Source organism: Protomyctophum parallelum (assembly GCF_964188405.1).
Source record: "Protomyctophum parallelum genome assembly, chromosome: 18".
Taxonomy (NCBI): domain Eukaryota; kingdom Metazoa; phylum Chordata; class Actinopteri; order Myctophiformes; family Myctophidae; genus Protomyctophum; species Protomyctophum parallelum.
The window spans coordinates 32,093,488-32,114,780 of record NC_139716.1 but is presented as its reverse complement, the minus strand read 5'-3'; the positions used below and the strand labels follow the sequence as shown (position 1 = coordinate 32,114,780).

Sequence of the window (21,293 nt, the reverse complement as noted above, 5' to 3'; positions counted from 1 at the left end):
CAAACTATTTATTTATATATTTATTCATACATTCATTTTCTTTTACATTCTGGAAATAAAATTGCCAATTGAACATTGCGCTGCCCACAGTCTTTGGGAGCCCAATGGACCACTTGAATGAGATGGTGACGTCAGTTATGAGGAGACCAACGATGGGCCAGTTTCTGCCATGGAATGTTTCTGCTGATGAGAATTAGGAGAATTTACGCCATAATGTGTCTGAGCAAATCGACATGTTACGTCACGACGCTGTACGATGATAAGAGTGCCCCTCAATTCACACAGGTGTGATTTTAATTAACCAATTGACTGCCACAAGGTGGCCGCCAGAGGCCAGTTAGATTCTGCCTCGCAGAACAGGGCAGATTACACAGTTTTCACATCTGGGTTACTCACTCGCAGACCTACATTGTAAGAAGCAGCTTGCGTTAGCAGTAGCTTACGCCTTGCGATGTTTATCTTTCGGCCAGAAACGGTAACATGTCTCCTTGTGCTGGGAGTGACGAAGGCGTTGCCTGGCAACCGGGTTCAGTGTTGAAAGTTGATTTTCAGTGCAACTGTTTCATATTGATAAAAAAAACATTTAATGAGGGAGTTTTTCCCCGTAAATTAACATCATTAACATATACTACAGTGTCACACAAAAGCACCGAAAATAGCAGATCCACAAGCTGAAAACGTGGCATGCGTGTGTGTGTGTGTTATAAATAGCAGAGGTGGCAGGTGACACTGACGAGGCCAGGGTTGCACTTCTCATGGCACGAGAACAACATTGTGACAACAGATGGAGTCTTTGATATGCCCTCCTCAGATCTTTATTTAAAAAAAACAAAAAACAACACAAGATCAGCTTAACAGAGGGGCAGAGGTGTGTGTGTGTGTGTGTGTACGAACATGAAATGCAGAGCGAGGGTGTGAAGGTAAATGTGGCATGTGGCGTTTGACAGCAAAAGGGAGAGCAGAGAAATGGAGATGGGGGGGTTGCACACAGGACAGGTCTCCTGTATAATGGGAATTCCACCATCTATTGCTACAGCTGGTGAATCAAGTTGGGGGGCTCTGTTGTACACAAGAATAGCTTCCTGCGTGTGCGCTGCGTGTGCCACACACACACACACACACACACACACACACACAGGGATTACCATGGCTCTAGAAGTATGAGTGAAGCACGGCGCCACTCCAGCACATTCTCGCAGTGAAATGAAAGGCACACACACACACACACACACACACACTCTCCCGTGTTAATTCGGCGCAAACACTGACCGAAGCGAACCCGTCAGATTCTCCACATATGCATATCCAAAACGCCCCGAGGTGTGCATAGTCCGGGCGCGTGGCTCGTTTTGTCGACCTTGACCTTCGACCTGTCACCGTTGCGCCACATGCCAGATGCTGAGTGAGAGGTCTATAATATATGACGTCTCAAGGCCTTGAAGTTCCCATCGTGCTCAGACCGCACGCGCTGGTGTCGCAACACTGAGAATAGCTCGTTTACAGCAGTGTCGAGTAGTGTTGATCAGTGTCGTTTTCGTCGACTAAAATTAAGACGAAAAAATTTCGTCGACTACCTATTTTCACTGACAAAAACAAATGGAAACTAAATGAAAACTAAGCTACAATGACTAAAACTAAGACTAAATATACTGACAATTTCGTCGACAAATAAAAACTAGACTAAAATGTTAGGAAGGGACTAGTGGACAAGAGATCCAGTATAAGTCATTTTACACTTGGTTGCATGCTGAAAATAGCTGATCTACAAGCTCACAACGCATCGCAACACAGCGCGTTATGAGCTTGTAGATCGGCTATTTTCAGCAAGTGTAAAAACACTCATTACGACGGCAGCAAGACCCGCTAAAATACATTTTAGTCGACTAAAACTACTAAACACTAAGACATTCCAGGTGACTAAAACAAAATGAAGTTTCAGTCCAAAGACTATGACTAAACTAAAATAGAATTTTGCTGCCAAAAACAACACTGGTGTTGATCGACTAATACTATAACGAAAAACTGTTCATCGACTTTACCTTTTTTCACTGACGAAATCTAAATGAAAACTAAGTAAAATGTGGACAAGTGATCCAGTAGAACAAAAAGACATAAGTCATTTTACACTTAGTTGCTTACTGAAAATAGCAATCTACAATAGATCTACAAGCTCACAGATCTGCAAGCTTGTAGATCGGCTATGTTCAGCAAGTGTAAAATCAGCCATTACGACAGGCCTACCAAAATACATTTTAGTCGACTAAATCATCTGTAGATTTAGTCGACTAAAATCTTATATTTAGTCGACTAAAACTAGACTAACAATAAAACATTCCAGGTGACTAAAATGTGACTAAAACTGAATGAAAACTATTCAAAAGACTAAAACTACAATAAAAAAAAAAAAAAAAAGAATTCTGTCAAAAACAACACATCCAGGGTTGCACAAGTTGTGAGCTTGTAGCTTGGCTTTCAACGGTGCGTAACTAAATATAAATCACCCCTCACGGTGTATTGGGTCACTTCGAGCAGAACACACACACACACACACACACACACACACACACACACACACGCGCAATCTCTTTGCGGCTCAACAAATTGAACTATTTACAAGCAAGCAATTATAAACAGAATTGAGTAGATTTCACAAAACAAAATGCTGACACTGCAATAAAACCGTAATATAGCCTGACGTTCTGTTTGTCTGTAAAGGTTCACTTGGGTAAATATATTTATTCATACTCTTAGAGTTATACATTAACAGCCTCGCTTGTCTGCTTTCTGCCCGTTTACACGTTTGTACCACACAAATATCCAACATTGGTTCCACACACACACACATGGGTTCAGAGTACCGAGGGTCCTAACTGGCACATTTGAGGTGCAAGTAGTTTTATATATTATTATTAATATATAAGATTATATACATATACGGTAGTATTACACTTAAAGGGCATTTGCAGAGAGGAAATGAAGGACAGGGAATGAAACACGGCAGGGGGCTAAGTGGAGTCTTTCTTATATTCTACAACAGGTCGTTAAGAGGAAGCAATCTGATTGGTTGAAACGGTTTCTAGCCGTTGATCAAACCACTACTGTTCACCACCTAATCAAAACAAAGAATTCAGCCGCTCTGTTTTCCCAGAGCGCTAGCAAACTCGGTGGCTAGGCTAGCTAGTTTCTTTGGACATTTGTGGTCGTAGTGACTACATCTGTCATTAAAAAAATATATTTTTTCAGCGATTTTCTTTGTTTTAAGGGTAACTGTTGTAGAATTGCAATATTACACGAGAGGGTGTTGTTTAACGTGATTATTGCCACTTCAGTGATGCTTGCGGAACTCGACTTCGTCTCGTTCCTGACCGCATCCCTGTCGTGGCAATAATCACGTTAAACAACACCCTCTCGTGTAATATTGCTTAATAATTACACAATTAATGACTTAATGAATGAATCAATCAATTAATTAACACTTTCAACCATGGCATCCGCTATGTTGGCCATGTCATTATATAGGCGATAAATTAAACAAAATCCCCAAATGGCAATTTAAAAAGATCTACAAGCTCACAGCGACACTGTGAGCCTATAGATCTGCAATTGTATAGGCATTTTAAAATATAGCTGAAGTGGTTAACCCATTTTGGGGGCGGCAACCCCTTTTGGTGTTAGCATTATGTTATGCTTTAGCTATTGAAAAATAGCAGATCTACAAGCTCATAGCGCGCCACCGAGTGGCGCGCTACGAGCTTGTAGGTCTGCTATTTTTGAAAAACCGAAGAACGGCTGACATAGAAACATAGCTTTTTCAGAAAACTGTCAGGATGTAGAAGAATTTTTAGAACCCGATCTCAGGTCAAAATGGGTTAAAGCAAGGATGGTCAGTGAGATCTTCGGGGACAATGCTCATCTAAATAGTCGCAAAAATCTCGTTCAAAATGAGTGTATTGCATAACACATAACACACACAACTGCTTCGGAGCCAATGTGTCTGCAGCCTCGTTACTATGCAGAGCGCTGCATAAGTGCATAGTGTCGTTTAGATGACTGAAATAGTGAAGTAGTAGAGGAACGACATGACCATTCGTCTAATTAACAAGGCACTGCTGAAGGCCCGTTCACACTTGTTCACACTAAACGATGTGTCGTTATCACACAGCAAATTGACAGAATATCGTTGCTGTTCGGTATAGAGAAACCTTGTATCTCCACATTTTAACTTGATGTGTTTTTTTTCCTGGAGTGAGTGTGGAAATAATAGTGTCCCTCTTTCCAAAGTTGCCCGCCCGCCCGCACCCCGATCTAGAGCATGAAGGGGTCAGAGGGGGTGTGGTTAAAGCTGGCGTTGGCGAAGATGGCCAGCGTGCCCACGGTGGTGAAGACCACGAAGATCCACAGGAACATGCGGTCCACCACCATGGCAACGTACTGCCAGTCCTCCTTCAACTGGAGGTGGCGAGGATTATGAAGGGACAGAGAAGACAGCGACGGGAAAAGGGAGAGGCGTAGGAAATGGAGGAGAAGAGAGAGAGGGGTGTTGGGGTGATGAAAGAGAGAAAGGGGGAAAAAAAGGGAAGAAGGAGGAAAGGTCAAACAGAGTGTAAACGACAGAGTGTGCAGTGTACATGAGAGGAGAGGTGTGGCCTCCACATAATAAGACGTGACTATGGAAATCCTGATCCCGTGTCCCACGAGATCTTCATGTTGAGGGTGAACACTGTAGATCAAGGTTTTGTGGGCACGTCTTATAATCTTATACGGCCACATAACATAACTAATCTTCAGTAGAAGCTTGTGGAACAAAAGAATAATAAGATGCGGAAACAATATAATGTTTTTTCGATAGAGAGAGACAGACAGACAGACAGAACTGGGCTATGATAGAAAACAGGACTGAGACAAAGTGGGACAAACGGCCAGAGATGAAGTCCCTTCAAAACGAGAGTTGCGATGTTTTTGGAAATCTTGCCGTATTCAATGCTATCGAAAATCAGCCCAACTCCTGGACAGAGGGGAAGGCATGGGGAATGATGTACACAGACAGACAGACAGAGACAGACAGAGGGGAAGGCACGGGGACTGATGGACACAGACAGACAGAGGGGACGGCATGGGGACCGATGGACACAGACAGACAGAGGGGACGGCATGGGGACCGATGGACACAGACAGACAGACATGAGAGACAGACTCACAGCTTCATAGTCCTTCTCGGCCTGCAGAGCCTCTGCGATGTAGGTGATGGCCTGGATGGCCGACTTGAGCTCCTCAGGCAGGGTCACGTAGGTGCTGGGCCCGTCGATGAACTTCTTCAGGTCCGTGCACATGCCCTCCGGCTGGTACCTGCACGCACACACACACACACGTCAGATGCCATCATGAACTCACTGTATAACTGTAAAACTGACCCGGGCGGCTGGCGTAGCCATCTGGGCATCCTTGGCTGGTAAACCAGTCTGACAGTGTGCCACGGGTTCGACTCCCGGCGGCCTTTACTGCGTGTCACCCTCCCATTTCCTGTCAGCCTACTGTATACCTATCACTCTATAAAAAAATAAAAATAAAGGCGAAAGCCACAAAATGTATCTTAAAAAAAAAGAATAACTGTAAAACTAACAATCTCACGCGCACAGTGCACACACACACACACACACACACACACACACAAAGCTGCTTCACTGTGGTTCACACACAAGGCGAGAGGTGCTGCTCCGCTGTCCTCACACACCCCGACACATCTGCTGACTGCACTCATTTGCTTTAGCTAAGACACACACACACACACACACACACACACACACACACACACACACACACACACACACACACACACACAGGCGTGCTAATGTTTTTTTTTCACGTTGTCCAGAGGAACCGGCCAACCGACAGGCCACTATATGGGATGCCAGCAGTTCCTGTGGGAAACTGCGGGGGGTGGGGGGGGGGGTGGAGAAAGCTGACACACAGCCTTTTGGTCTGAGCCTTTTAATAACGTTTCAGAGTTTGCTTTGGGGGGGGGGGGGGCTATATTATTCACCGCCGTCACGAGCGACCAGGCAGCATTACGAGCTAAATAAAAGATTGCAGCCGAGCCCGGAGAGGGACTGTGTGTACAGTAGACGTACAGGGGGGAACCTTTTTTATTTATCTCTGCCAGGTTTTGCTGAGCGTGCACTTTTTCTTCACAGAGACATTCACGGCCGGGGGTTAGCCCAAGGAAACTTGGGGAAAGCCACACTGCCATACTGACATGAAATAGTACAGGGCTACACATTATCAATGATTCTAATTAAGGTTCTGTTCCATTGTGTAAAAGTTAGCAAACATGCACAAAAGCAGAACACTGACAACACATGGTAATATATCAAATACAGTACATAAAAAAAATAGTCACCAAGAATCATACGTAAGCAAAAAACAGTGGAATACCTATATAAGGAAACTATGCGTATACACTATAGAGTGCTACGTCTACATAAAAAGTTACATAAGTTGAGCCTTTGCATACGCCTGCAAGGTCGTCGAGGCTAGGGAAAGTGCTATGGGCTAATTTGGAGTCTGAAGAGGTGGGTTTTCAGACTACAGCGGAAGGTTGGGAGTGAGTCTGCAGTTCTGACTGCAGTGGGAAGTGCATTCCATAGTTTTGGAGCCAGAAGGGAGAAGAGTCTGGGACGTGCGCTGTCCCGGCGTTTTCAGTGAATGTACTTCCCTGCATTGGCTGATCTGAGCGTGCAACCTTAATTAGTATCATTGTTAACGGCTGTGTTTACCCTACTATTTCATGTCAAAATGGCTGCTGTAAAACACACAACACGACAATCAAAAACTGTATTTCCTTCTAGATAACGGCATCAGCGTTGCATTGGAGCAGTATTATTCATTAGAACCTTAGAAGAACAGTACACAACAGTATACAACAGTATTATACATGATATCATTATTGACCATAAGAATGATATTATTTGGTTATAAATAGCCACGGGTTGACAAAACTAGACATGGCTAATGTTCTGGACACTAAAAGCTCCATATACTGGAAATATCTATACAAATTAAATACAAACATTCAAGCATTGTGATGTGGTCTACTGCTGGGGCTGTGTGTGTGTTATTCGCGGGCACGTTGCCAGAAGTTGCAGAGAGAGTCTTGGTGCTCGAGACTCTGTGTCCTTGAGCAATGACCTACACAGTATGGATTTCCATATAGGCTGCATCCTGCAGAGATGCCGAGCTCCAAGAGACAATCTATAAAACAGTAATCTATAGCACTTTTTCTCCTTCCAGTTTTAGTTAACCCATTTAGATCCGAGGACGCATCTGTGTCGTCTTAGCTTTTAACCACTTTAGCCATGATTTTAAACTTTAGCTGTTGAATAATGGCAGATCTACATGCTCATAGCGCGGCACCGAGTGCCGCGCTATGAGCATGTAGATCTGCTATTTTTGATAAATCGTGAAAATGTAGCAAATGGTGGGGGTCCCTGGATGGATAACATATTTTGAGATGGTGGTTGGCGGCCAAATAAATGTCACTCACTGGCGGTCCTTGATATGAAAAGGTTTGAGAACGTCCGACATAGAAACAGGATTTAGAAGACACTTTGTAGAATCTGGTCTCTGTTCTTAATGGGTTAACTAGTAAAATGACCCTGCTCCCAGTCTAAGGTGAGGTGAGGGGGAAATGACGCTACAGCTGGCTCACAGGATCGACCACGACATCCCAAACATCTGCTCCTTATGAAACACCTCCGAAATAAATTAAACACCTCTAGCTGTCTCAGACAACAGGTCAATGCTGACAGCCCCCCCCCCCCCCCCCCCCCCCCTTCCCCCCCAAAAAAAGAGAGAATCTCAACTGAGCTGCGAATCAGGTTGTTCACCACCGGAGGGCAGTGGAGCGCTGTGTCTTTGAGGTTGCATACTGGGATGATAGAGTAGACTTTGTTGCCTTAACCTTGCATCTCCATATTTCAACTTTTTATGTTTTTTTTTTTTTGTGGGGTAGTTAATTAATGCCCTTCTTTATCATACTGCACTACACAAAAGTAGCAAAAAAACCGACGATCTCCAAGCTCACAACGGCGGCGTGAGCTTGCAGATCGGCTATTTTAGCCACTCTTGAAAGTGTGTGAAAGTGAAAATGAAGGCGATTAAGTATGTCTGTGGATTTACAAACACATTTTAACCAATGAAAAGTATTAAGGAGACCTTGTGACTAAATAGGATCCATCGGGAACACATATTTTTCCCCATTTCTTGAAAAAAAGTAACAGTATTTGACATACAAGGTCTCCACACGACAGTGACAACTTTGTATCCGTCTGGCTGGTGTGAGGGGGAAGGGGGAGGGGGGGGGACCTGCTTGGTATTCCATGCAGGAAGTGTCAGGGGGGGTTACAACGCTACGATACACTGCTCTGCTGCGCGTGTGTGGCGGACACCGAGGCTTTGACCTCACAGAGGACGAGCCAGGCTCTTCCTAAGACCAGTGTTTTGTTGCCATGTCCGCTTATTGAAGAGAGAGAGAGAGAGACAGAGAGAGAGAGAGAGAGAGAGAGAGACACACACACACACACACACACACACACACAGAGAGACTACACTAGAACATGCAAAGAACTATACCTATCTCGGCCTAAACATCAGCAGCACAGGTAACTTCAAACAAGCTGTAAACGAACTGACGGACAAGGCAAGAAGAGCTTTCTATGTCATCAAAAGAAACATTAATCTACTGAATGTGTCAAACTGACATATTGAGCCTATTACAGTGTGGCTTCCCCCCAGTATAGGCTACCTTCATATTCAGTAGATCCTGTGAACTCTTGTGGCCATATGTAATTTTTTGGGGTCTAGTAGGACTATAGTAAATGATAAAAAAAGAAATCGCTATAAAATTAGGTAAAATAATACATATTTAGACCCATGCTCGAATGCCCCCTGGCAAAAACAACTAAAATCCCTAAAACGAAAGAAAGCAGCAAATGGAAGAAAAAGAATAACACTCATCTTTTACTTTCTCTAATAACAACCTAAAACATTAACCTTGGTTGAAAAAAACTAAAGTTGTCCTTTAGAAATCCCAATACAAATCTGGCTAAAGATACTAGACTCGGTTATAGAACCCATTTCCCTCTATGGTTGCGAAGTCTGGGGCCCACTTGCCGATCAAGAACGGGAAAAATGGGATAAACACCAAATTGAGACTCTGCATGCAGAATTCTGCAAATCCATTCTCCGCATCCAACGGAAAACACCAAATGACGCATGCAGAGCAGAATTAGGACGAACCCAAAAGAGAGCATTGAAATTCTATAACCACCTAAAAGGAAAGTCAAGCGGACGGACACGCTCCACAAAAAGGCCCTCACACACAGTGAATCCATGGAAAGATGTCCCCTCAGCCAGCTAAAGGCCCTCACACACAGTGAATCCATGGAAAGATGTCCCCTCAGCCAGCTAAAGGCCCTCACACACAGTGAATCCATGGAAAGATGTCCCCTCAGCCAGCTAAAGGCCCTCACACACAGTGAATCCATGGAAAGATGTCCCCTCAGCCAGCTAAAGGCCCTCACACACAGTGAATCCATGGAAAGATGTCCCCTCAGCCAGCTAAAGGCCCTCACACACAGTGAATCCATGGAAAGATGTCCCCTCAGCCAGCTAAAGGCCCTCACACACAGTGAATCCATGGAAAGATGTCCCCTCAGCCAGCTAAAGGCCCTCACACACAGTGAATCCATGGAAAGATGTCCCCTCAGCCAGCTAAAGGCCCTCACACACAGTGAATCCATGGAAAGATGTCCCCTCAGCCAGCTAAAGGCCCTCACACACAGTGAATCCATGGAAAGATGTCCCCTCAGCCAGCTAAAGGCCCTCACACACAGTGAATCCATGGAAAGATGTCCCCTCAGCCAGCTAAAGGCCCTCACACACAGTGAATCCATGGAAAGATGTCCCCTCAGCCAGCTAAAGGCCCTCACACACAGTGAATCCATGGAAAGATGTCCCCTCAGCCAGCTAAAGGCCCTCACACACAGTGAATCCATGGAAAGATGTCCCCTCAGCCAGCTAAAGGCCCTCACACACAGTGAATCCATGGAAAGATGTCCCCTCAGCCAGCTAAAGGCCCTCACACACAGTGAATCCATGGAAAGATGTCCCCTCAGCCAGCTAAAGGCCCTCACACACAGTGAATCCATGGAAAGATGTCCCCTCAGCCAGCTAAAGGCCCTCACACACAGTGAATCCATGGAAAGATGTCCCCTCAGCCAGCTAAAGGCCCTCACACACAGTGAATCCATGGAAAGATGTCCCCTCAGCCAGCTAAAGGCCCTCACACACAGTGAATCCATGGAAAGATGTCCCCTCAGCCAGCTAAAGGCCCTCACACACAGTGAATCCATGGAAAGATGTCCCCTCAGCCAGCTAAAGGCCCTCACACACAGTGAATCCATGGAAAGATGTCCCCTCAGCCAGCTAAAGGCCCTCACACACAGTGAATCCATGGAAAGATGTCCCCTCAGCCAGCTAAAGGCCCTCACACACAGTGAATCCATGGAAAGATGTCCCCTCAGCCAGCTAGTTCTGGGACTATTACGGTACTAACACAAGCACAACCACCAGACAGAAAACAAACGGGACTACACCAAATCATAAGAAAACTAAAAGGAAGCTATCTTACACACTGGAAAGGATCTAACCAAAACCAGAGCAAAATGGAATGCTATTTAGCTCTAAACAAAGAATACACAGTAGCAGAATACTTGAGCACTGTAACTGATCCAAAACTAAGGAAAACATAAACTTGATATAGACTCAGTGAACACAGTCTTGCGATTGAGAAATGTAAGGCAGACCTGGCTCCCAAGAGAAGACAGACTGTGCACCCACTGCACACAAAATGAGGTAGAGACTGAGCTACACTTCCTAAACGTCTGCCCACTGTACCAAGACATCAGAGACACATACTCTCCACTGTGCCAAGACATCAGAGACAAGACATATACTGTCCACTGTACCAAGACATCAGAGACACATACTATGTCCACTGTACCAAGACATCAGAGACACATACTCTCCACTGTGCCAAGACATCAGAGACACATACTCCCCACTGTGCCAAGACATCAGAGACACATACTCCCCACTGTGCCAAGACATCAGAGACACATACTCCCCACTGTACCAAGACATCAGAGACACATACTCTCCACTGTGCCAAGACATCAGAGACAAGACATATACTGTCCACTGTACCAAGACATCAGAGACACTTACTGTCCACTGTACCAAGACATCAGAGACACATACTCTCCACTGTACCAAGACATCAGAGACAAGACATATACTGTCCACTGTACCAAGACATCAGAGACACTTACTGTCCACTGTACCAAGACATCAGAGACACATACTCTCCACTGTGCCAAGACATCAGAGACAAGACATATACTGTCCACTGTACCAAGACATCAGAGACACATACTATGTCCACTGTACCAAGACATCAGAGACACATACTATGTCCACTGTACCAAGACATCGGAGACACATACTGTCCACTGTACCAAGACATCAGAGACATATACTTCCCATGGACTAATGACAAAAAACTCCCATACCCGTTCGGTGAAGTACAACAATGTGCAAACACAGCAGTGAGGTGTGAGCTGCTGTGACAGGAGCAGGATGTCAAATGGAATACAAGCACCTTAAGGAATACAAATCATTGTGTGTACACCCTACACTGCTTACAGCAAATGACCTCGGTACATAGAAATTATGTTATATAAACAGAGCAACTAACCTTAATTTAATTACATTTGAATAAATTGCTGCTACTTGTCGCAAATGTCTTTTATACTAAGTGAATGCAAACATTGAAATACTGCCCTCAACTTTCAAAAGTATAAAGCTCTCCTATATGGATGTATAACTATCTGACAGAAAATGCTAAATCTTTTTTATAGTTTCACAAGATAGTATGTGTGAGAAAGTGTTAATGTAACACAGCTCTGTTTAACACCTTTATTTAATTCCTATTTATATCAAATATTTATTTCTAAATACATTATTATACATTATTTTATTTGTTCCACTTCTGCTTTGGCAATGTAAACGTACATTTTCTCATGCCAATAAAGCTCATTTTAATTGAATTGAGAGAAAGACAGAGAGAGAGAGAGAGAGATAGAGAGACAAAGAAAAAAGAGAAAGTAATATGGAGAAGAAAGAGAGAGCTGAGATGGATAGAGAAAGGGAAGAGGTGACGAGAGAGAAAGCTCAAAGGAGAAAGGGACAGAGAAAATAAGAAAATAAGAAGAGGAGAGAGACAGACAGACAGACAGACGGGCAGAGGGGCATAGTGCCAGCCCAGTATCATTGGGAAGGAACCAAACATGGTCCTTCAAATCCGATTGAGGGCCTTAATCCTCCACTTGGCATGTCACCTGGTGGTCACACGTCTCTCTCTGTCCACCCCCCCCCCCCCTCTCTCTCTCTCTGACCACCCAACCTCACTCCACCCCCTCTTAACCCCTCCCTCAAGCAGTCAGTTCGTCAGCGAGCAGAAACAGGACCGTCGAGACACAATAATTAAACTAAAACAGAGCCAAGGAACCAGCTAAAACCCAATTAAGTATGGTCAGGAGGTGTGTGCGTGCGTGCGTGCGTGTGTAGGGGCTCTGAGAGATACTGCTGCCTCATCAATTTGCACTAATAGTCTCCTCACCACCCACCGTCCCACATGCCCCCCCCACACACACTCTCCGCTCACCTATACACAAACCATCCAGGGCTATAAAGTGATCATTTGTGCTGGTCGCCATTATTTCCACAATGGGAATAAGACAGTGTGCAGAGAAGAAAAGCAGGTGTCCGCGCGAGTATGTCACTTGGATTAAATTGTACACCTAGTATACTAGTAATGTGTTCATGTACTTTTTGAGGGGCGCTAGGGGCGTATATTTCTTTATATCAAAAAATATACACAGGTATTATACATATCAATTTGAATGGGGTCCACCATGGGTTATATAGGCAGCGCGGGAGGCATGCTGTTAACGTGCCCCAGAATATGGTCACTAGTATCCGTCTTTAAACAGCCCATGAGAATATACAAGGATATCTTTAAATGGCGTCCATTAAAGACATGATGGCCAATATAAAGAGACATAGGCCTCTAGTATGGGGGGGGGGGGGGAGAATTGTTTTGTGTTTTATCAGTATAGGAGCAATTGACGGCTTCAGAAGTGTGACAACAGTGTGAAGGGTGGTCCCAATAAAAAAGCTACAACCCACGGCGAGAACACGGAGCTTTTATGTCGTCTATCACCGTTTTATTATCCATCCGAGTCTCGAAAAAAAGGGGAAGGTGATGTTTGTCTGCCGGTTAGATATGGCTGTCATTTATGACGGCCGCCATCAGCGGAATATCGCTGACACGTCAACATCAGGAGCACCACGTACGCACGTAGATCCACACAGCGATGCATGTCGTATCGTTGATGTCTGGCGGAAACCTTTCATCTCCGTATTCCAGCTTTGTGTGTTTTTCCGTACCGAGGACCTGATTCTACGAAATGTCTTCGAAATCATGACAGTTTTCTGAAGCCATGTTTCTATATAGGACAGTGGTGCTCAGACGTTTTCTGCTGTGGAGGGTAAACAAAGCAACATATAGATTTATATTATACGTTATGTTCACGCCAATACGTCAATGTTCGAGCAATACGTCAATGTTCGCCAATACGTCAATGTTCAATGTCTCACACACACACACACACACACACACACACACACACACACACACACACACACACACACACACACACACACACACACACACACACACACACACACACACACACACACACACACACACACACACACACACCTCAAGGTCAGAGAAGCAGGTCGTGGCTGGAAGAGCTCCCTGCTTTGTATGGACACCCACCACAGCTGGGACAACCTGGGTGGGATGCATGAATAAGAACCCTCCCTCCCCCACCTCAAAGGTTACTGCTGAGACCCCCCCCACCCCCCCTTCCAAACACTTAACCCCCTATGGCTTCAGTGCAGTCCCTCGGTGGGTCTCAGACAGCAACCACCAGAACATCCACGGTTTGTTTGTATTGTACAGGGCAGCTCCCAAGTGGTCAAAATGCCCTCACAGTGTAAGACAACGGTTCCATACTAAACACACTCACTTTCATACCGTTGCTGTCATACCGGGCAAAAACCTCTTATGTCCATATTCTGACTCTGAAAAGAAAGGTTTGTTTCTTATGTCAGTATTTCTCAAAACTATTTCATGTCAAGGACCCCAAGAATTATATGTAATTGGCTGCCGACCCCCATCTGAAAATATGTTGTTTCAAAGACCCCCCCCCCCCAGAAGCAAAGATTTGAGTTAAAACGGTTCGCTGTGAAAGAATATATATTCAAAGATTTGCCCACGTTTTCATGATTTTTCAAAAGAATCTACAAGCTCGTAGAGTGGCACCGAGTGCCTCGCTTGTAGATCTGCTATTTTTTTCAACAGCTAAAAAAATTACAACAATAATGGTTAAAGTTAAAAGCTATAAGGTGACACAGTGCGTCCTCAGGTCTAAATGGGTTTAACCCATTTTGGGGGCGGGAACCCCTTTTGGTGTTTTAAGCATTACGTTATGCTTTAGCTGAAAGATCGTGAAAATATGGCACAAATCTTTGAATATGAATGAATGTCAGGATTTAGAAGGCATTTGTAGAATCGTCCTCAGGTCTAAATGGCTTTAACCCATTCTGAACGGGAACCCATTTTGGTGTTAGCGTCATGTTATGCTTTAGCTATTGAAAAATAGCAGATCTACAAGCTCATAGCGCGCCACCGAGTGGCGCGCTACGAGCTTGTAGGTCTGCTATTTTTGAAAAATCGAAGAACGACTGACATTTTTTAGAATCTGATCTCAGGTCAGAATGGGTTAATCAGACCAGTGTGTGTCCAGTGGAAACCTCGTATGAATCTGATCTCAGGTCAGAATGGTGTTAAGACACCCCTCTGGCCTCTCTCACCGGTTGGCCTTGGGGAAGATGAAGTTGTTCATGGGCTTGCGGATGAAGTACTCGTCCCCTTGGCCAGCGCGGCTGATGGCCATGATGTTGTCGCGCTGGTGGCGGTGGGACAGGGTCTCCAGCGACAGCGGGGTCTCCACCTTGGGCCGCAGCATGCCCAGGTAGCGGGGCAGCGTGTGGATGAAGATCTAGAGGAGGAGGAGGCAGGACAACGTGACCGTTAGTACATCAAACCAGGATTTATAGCCCTTTTTGCTTCTTACAATTTAGTTCATTATTATTAAAAAATATATATATATATTATCCCATTCAAAAAATAGCAGACCTAGAAGCTATGAGCTTGTAGATCTGCTATTTTTCAATAGCTAAAGTATAACATAATGCTTAGTTAAAACACCAAAAAGGGTTCCTGTTCAGAATGGGTTAAATATATATATATATATATATATATATATATATATATATATATATATATATATATTTTTCCCCTTTTCTTTTTGTGGTGCAACCACTCCTACAACCAGCCATGTCAGTGTCCGTGTGTTCACCTATGTGTATGTATTAATGAGCACGAGTATGACTGAGTACCAGTAGAGGCACTGTTTGCCAGAAACAGAGAGAGAGAGATAGTATTAGTGCTGCACTGTTGCCTGCTAATATGAGAGAGAGAGAGAGAGAGAGAGAGAGAGAGAGAGGAGGGGGTTGCACCACTCGGTTCACACAGGTGTGATGTTTCTAAAGAATTTCATACACGCAATGTATATACGTTTTATATGCTTGGGCTAGAGTGGATGTGCATGCTCCATTACCTTTGTTATATACTTAACAAGTAATGACACTAGCAGATCTACGAGATTGCGAGATTGTAGATCTGCTATTTTCCCTGGTTTGGGTCTCATGACAATTTCTCTTTTCGATCCCGAGCTATAATGTTTGGGTGCCACTGTGTTTGGTCACGGTTTGACATTAATTAATTAAAAACATAATTATGCTGTAAGCAAAGAGTGGATGAACAGTGGGTGAAAACCAGGAAAAATGTTGGGAATGCCTCCAGACGAGGATACTGTAGTATGTCAATGTAGGGCATTAATATTATTTTTAAAGTAGAAAAGTAAAAAATATATATATATGGAGATACAAGGTTTCTGCCTGACAGCAACGATAAAGTAGAATGCCAAACTTTGAGGCATTAACATTTCCATTTCCACCACCGTACACAACTCCCTTCAGCTCCATTCGTGTTGGACTGAGTTTGACTTTGGTCCTCCGGTCGTTGAGGTCCATAATTCACTACACTGTTCCCCCGGACACACAATGTGGTCCTGGCAAATTCAATAAGATGCAAATAGAGCAGCTGCTCAAAGTGCTGCACTCTATGGGACTCAGTGCACTGCAGGAGAATGGACACAGAATGGTCTTCCCACAGTGTCCGTTTTCACAGACAGAGGGCACTGTGTGGGAGAAAACTACGACACAAGGACACTTTGGTAGAGGCTTGGTTTGTGCTGAATTACCTTGTCATGATGTAACTAGACCAGTTGGCCTGATATGTTGCTTCGCGGTGCCGATTCATAATCCCAAAATAAACACAAACAAAATAATGTGTTTGTGCTAAAAGACAGTGACTTTGAAAACTGTTTCACCATAAAATGTAGGTCAGCGAGATGATTCATAGCACAACAGAGCAATATATCTCGCCAATTGGAGTGTTAAAAGTTAAATCGGGTAACTAACTACACAACCAAAACTACCAAATGACACAAACCCAAAGCCCTATACTTTGGCTATTCAAAAACAGAGTAATCAACAGAGCCACTGAAGGACGGCCATCCAGCGCCCAACACTCACAATAGCAAACGACACTGCATGATCAGCCCCTCTGTCATCACTTCACATTCACAATAATGCCATATTCACAATAATGCCAACTAGACACAGCTGCAGGACATGAGACTAATTAATTAGAGCGAGAGAGGAGTGTGTGCGTGTGTGCGTCAATTTAACAAAGGCGCAGATGATCAGAAATCAGCAGAGACAGAGAGACCGACGTTTGCACTACTGTATGCCGAATTGAAGAGGACTCTGCCCCAGGCCTTTTTTCTTCTCCCTGGAAATAAAAACGTCTGGGTTTCCGAGGCTAAGGGTAGAGTAGCCGGATGGGAAACTGTGAGGTTCCCGGGCTCCCCCACAGTTGGTGTCGAAGTGTCCTTGAGCAAGACTATATGAACCCCTAATTGCTCCCGATGTGCAGATTGGTGCCTTGCATGGTTTCCCCCCGCCTATCGGTGTATGTGTGAATGCGTGAATGTAATGCACGAGCTATGGAAAGCGAGTTGGATATAAGTGCTATATAAATGCACCATTTCATTTACCATTTTTTTGCAGGAATTTTGTAGTCTGGCATTGCCAGACCGATCATGATGGATCACACACGCTTCTATAATGTGGAGCGAACGTGTCAGTGATCAGACAAAGCCAGGCTCTGAGTTTTGACCTAGCCTAGGACAAGACTAGTTCAATTAGGTAGTTCATTAATCTAGTAACTACTCTATTATCTGCAATAATTGGGTGGTATATAGTGGATTTATTCACCTTAACACTTTAATTTGCAAATCACACTGCATGTGTTTGTTTTGTATACAATATAATTGTTCCGTTACTCTAATGTCTACCTATTCATAATATGCCAGCATAGACAGTTTCATGAAGGCTTGTCTTGAATCTTGACGTTACCTGTGACGTTGTAAGCTAGAACTCAGAATGCATGGAATGAATTCATATGACTCTACCAGGGACTCAAGGTTGAAACAATGCTGAGCGCATGCATGTGTGAACATGACTCCTGAATGCACGAGCCACAGTGTGAACTCATTAGTGTCAAGGATATGCACGTACGTACACGCGTATGCACAGCAGCATGCACTCACACAACCCTGGCTGCTGTACTTTATACCTCATACTTTATACCTCATACTAAGCATCCTTGTGTTCCTAAAACAGAAAGATTGGGTATTGGGTAAGACTGACATTATGTATCTTTCAGGACTTTTCACTGCTTTGTCTCAACCATTACTCAATGGCTACGCTCTCAGCCACCACGGTAGATATTTTAACATTCTGTTTTTCTTTTTTTTTGTGGAATGTTGCCACTACTGTTGGAGCAGCCATAAACTACACAGGTTCATCCCGATGTTCTGGGCATCTTTGTAATGTTAGTGTTAGTAAAAAGCAGGTAAAAGAGTAACGTTTGAGGCAGACTGACATCAGTCACTTTTCCATTCACTGTAGTAGAAGCTTGGTGCGGGGAATCCGCAGATGTGTCGTCTCCGCCTACAGGAAATACGTAGGCTGCGACTATGAGACCCGTTACGGAATCGGTCCATAACAGTGCTTCTCAAAGTGGGGTACTTGAGGGGGTTCAAGGGGGTCCCCAGCTAAACGGTTGATATTTCAGACGAGGTGAGGTCTACAACTCTGAGATCGTACAAATGGAATCTCACGGGTCCCATCCATGGCGTTCCATTTGTACACTCTCAGAGCCATGGGGGTCCGACCGTGACCTTGACCCTATTTGCGCACCAAAGTGGGGGTCCTTGAAATGAAAAGAAAGTTTGAGAACCACTAGACTGTAAAAACTAGGACATGGTCGAGCCCGGAGGAGCTTCACTCCAACTACTGAGACCTGGTTTCACAATGAGGACGGCTGGAGCTCAGGGGGTAGGACAGCCTGTCTGGTCACCACCAGAAGGTCACCGGTTCACCTCCCTACCCGCCCTGACGCAATGTGTCCCTGAGCAAGACACTTATCCCCTAAAAGTCCCCACTGAGCGCCTCGCCTTCCAGCAGCCATCAGCTGGCTAAAGCTGGAACTGAATTTCCCCTGGGAAAGGTCTTTGTTCTTTAAGTTATTACAGCAGCAAAACAGTTATGTGGTCACCGGTCAGGTACTTCCATCCATACTCCCCGTTCTATACTTCGTTGCATAACGGTGTTGCATGAAAATAGACTAATCTACAAGCTCACAATGAATGACGAAGCGATGCGTCGTGAACAAATGCAATTTGTAATTTATTGACAATAAAACGACACGAATTAAAGTTGTAAGTGGTCAATGAAAATCATCTGGTGATTCAGTGGCTATTACACGATATTCACCCAGATATCCATACACGCTCACGCAGGGAAATAAACACGTATAGAGACAACCGTTTATGGTAATTGATAGGATGTACCGGTAATTCAACGACACATGAACCATAATTGCATCTTTATACATCTGTCCAAGGACTGTATTTCAGCCTATTAGGAGCAGCTTGATCCATGAGGATATTGGATTTTTCTTATACCAGTGGTCACATTCCGTGTGCCGTGATGATCACTACTAATGGAGTGAAGATGAAATCCATGGCAGGCAGTAGACTGATCTCATCTAGCCCATTCTGACCTGAGATCAGATTCTAAAAAATGTCTACACGCCGACAGTTTTCTGAAAAAAAGCTATGTTTCTATGGCAGTCGTTCTTCGATTTTTCAAAAAATAGCAGACCTACAAGCTCATAGCGCGCCACTCGGTGGCGCGCTATGAGCTTGTAGATCTGCTGTTTTTCAATAGCTAAAGCATAACATAATGCCCAAAAAGGGCTAGATAACACACGCCTGGAGACTGAAAATCTCCCACTTAATGTCGTCTCTGTCGGGCGGAAACCTCATTATGTTCCGAAATGGCTACTTTTCAGGAATCTCTCTCTCTCTCTCTCTCTCTGAGGACAACCTAGAGAGAGGAATCAAAGTCAAAAGTAGCAAAAGTGTACTTCCGACAGACTAATTGAGTCAATACTAGGCGTTTGTTTTTTTTGCTTTCTCATAATGATGGAATTGTCTATAACAGAGGGTGATGTATGACAACGTTCCGATTCAACGCAATCTTCTCTAACATAACTTGTCACTATCTTTTGAACTTGAATAACCCAACTTATAATATTTATTTTATCTTTTATTTATTTTTATATTGTTTTTGTATGTCTCTACTCAATTATTATTGTACATTTTTTATATTGTTTTAATGACGACGATAACTGTGAGGGGAGGGATGGGGCGAGGGAGAAAATGAAAAAAAATGTATGTTCAAACTGTACTTAAATTGTTGAAACCTGCTACCAATAAAAAAATAAAGTAGCAAAAGTAGCAGATCTGCAAGCTCAAGACGCGCCTCGCCGTGTTTCGAGCGTGCGGATCTGCTGTTGTAGTGTGGCGCTGTAGTGTGATCAAGTAGGGTGTTCATTTACGGAAAAAACACAAAAAGTTAGAATATGGAGATTCTTTTTTTTGGCTTTTCTGCCTATTATTGATACCAACAAGTGAAGATGGACAGGAAAGAGGGAGAGAGAGAGAGAAGGGGAGAGACATGCAGGTCGTGCATGAACGGGACTCGAACACGCGACACGCCGTCAGGTCAGAGCCTATTATGTGGCATTCGCCGGGACCACTTGGCCAGCGGGCGCCCCGCAGATGAGAGGTTTCTGCCCAACAGCAACGATATACTACAATACAACCATTTGAAGTTCCATTTACTGCATTAAAAACCTGCTCCATGCATTCATGTAATAATGCCCTCTCCCTTTCTCACTCACTCACCCGCCACCCACACAAATGTACTTTTTAACAATAGAACAGTGAGATATCGTCCCATCAATGTCCGTTTTTCAAATGTTGCCCTCACCAGGGCTCGAAATTGTGACCATTTTGGTCGCAAATGCGCCTGAATTTTAATCTGTGCGATCTGAAAATATAACTGGGAGCACCAGTGCTACCAAGTAAAAAAGTACATTTCGAGCCCTGCTCACACATATAGCAATGCAATACAAGTACACGCACGCTCGCACGCACGCTGCAGAAGCAGAGTGTAAAATAACCCAATCGAAGCGTTTCAATTCCATTCCATCCCCATCATAGTAAGTCGTGCATCTGAGCTGATCTAAGGAGAATATGAGATTGTTGAGCTGTCAACAATATGTGAGTAGTTCTACTAACTACTACACATTCTTTATGTTAATGGTTTGTGACAGTAATCTAATTTGCAAAGTAACTTGTAATAAAGTTGTCAAATAATTGTATTGGGAGTACAATATTTGCCACGGACATGTTGTGGAGTAGAGAGTATCAAATACACGTAAATACTCAAGTAAAGCAAAATTCCCCCGTTAAATACAGGACGTGAGTAAATGCACTTAGTTA

At 44.0% G+C, this 21,293-nt stretch overlaps 1 protein-coding gene across 1 annotated transcript in view; it reads right to left on the bottom strand.

Annotated features, from left to right (window-relative positions):
- Window positions 1-2,859: 2,859 nt before the first annotated feature.
- chrnb1 (cholinergic receptor, nicotinic, beta 1 (muscle)) overlaps window positions 2,860-21,293 on the bottom strand; it is a 45,762-nt gene continuing 27,328 nt past the window's right edge. The window contains exons 9-11 of the mRNA XM_083789206.1: window positions 15,061-15,248; window positions 5,199-5,346; window positions 2,860-4,449 (exon numbers count right to left, since the gene is read on the bottom strand). Coding sequence (XP_083645332.1) covers window positions 4,306-4,449; window positions 5,199-5,346; window positions 15,061-15,248 — 480 coding nt within the window. The 3' untranslated portion in view covers window positions 2,860-4,305. The remainder of the gene's footprint in view (window positions 4,450-5,198; window positions 5,347-15,060; window positions 15,249-21,293) is intronic.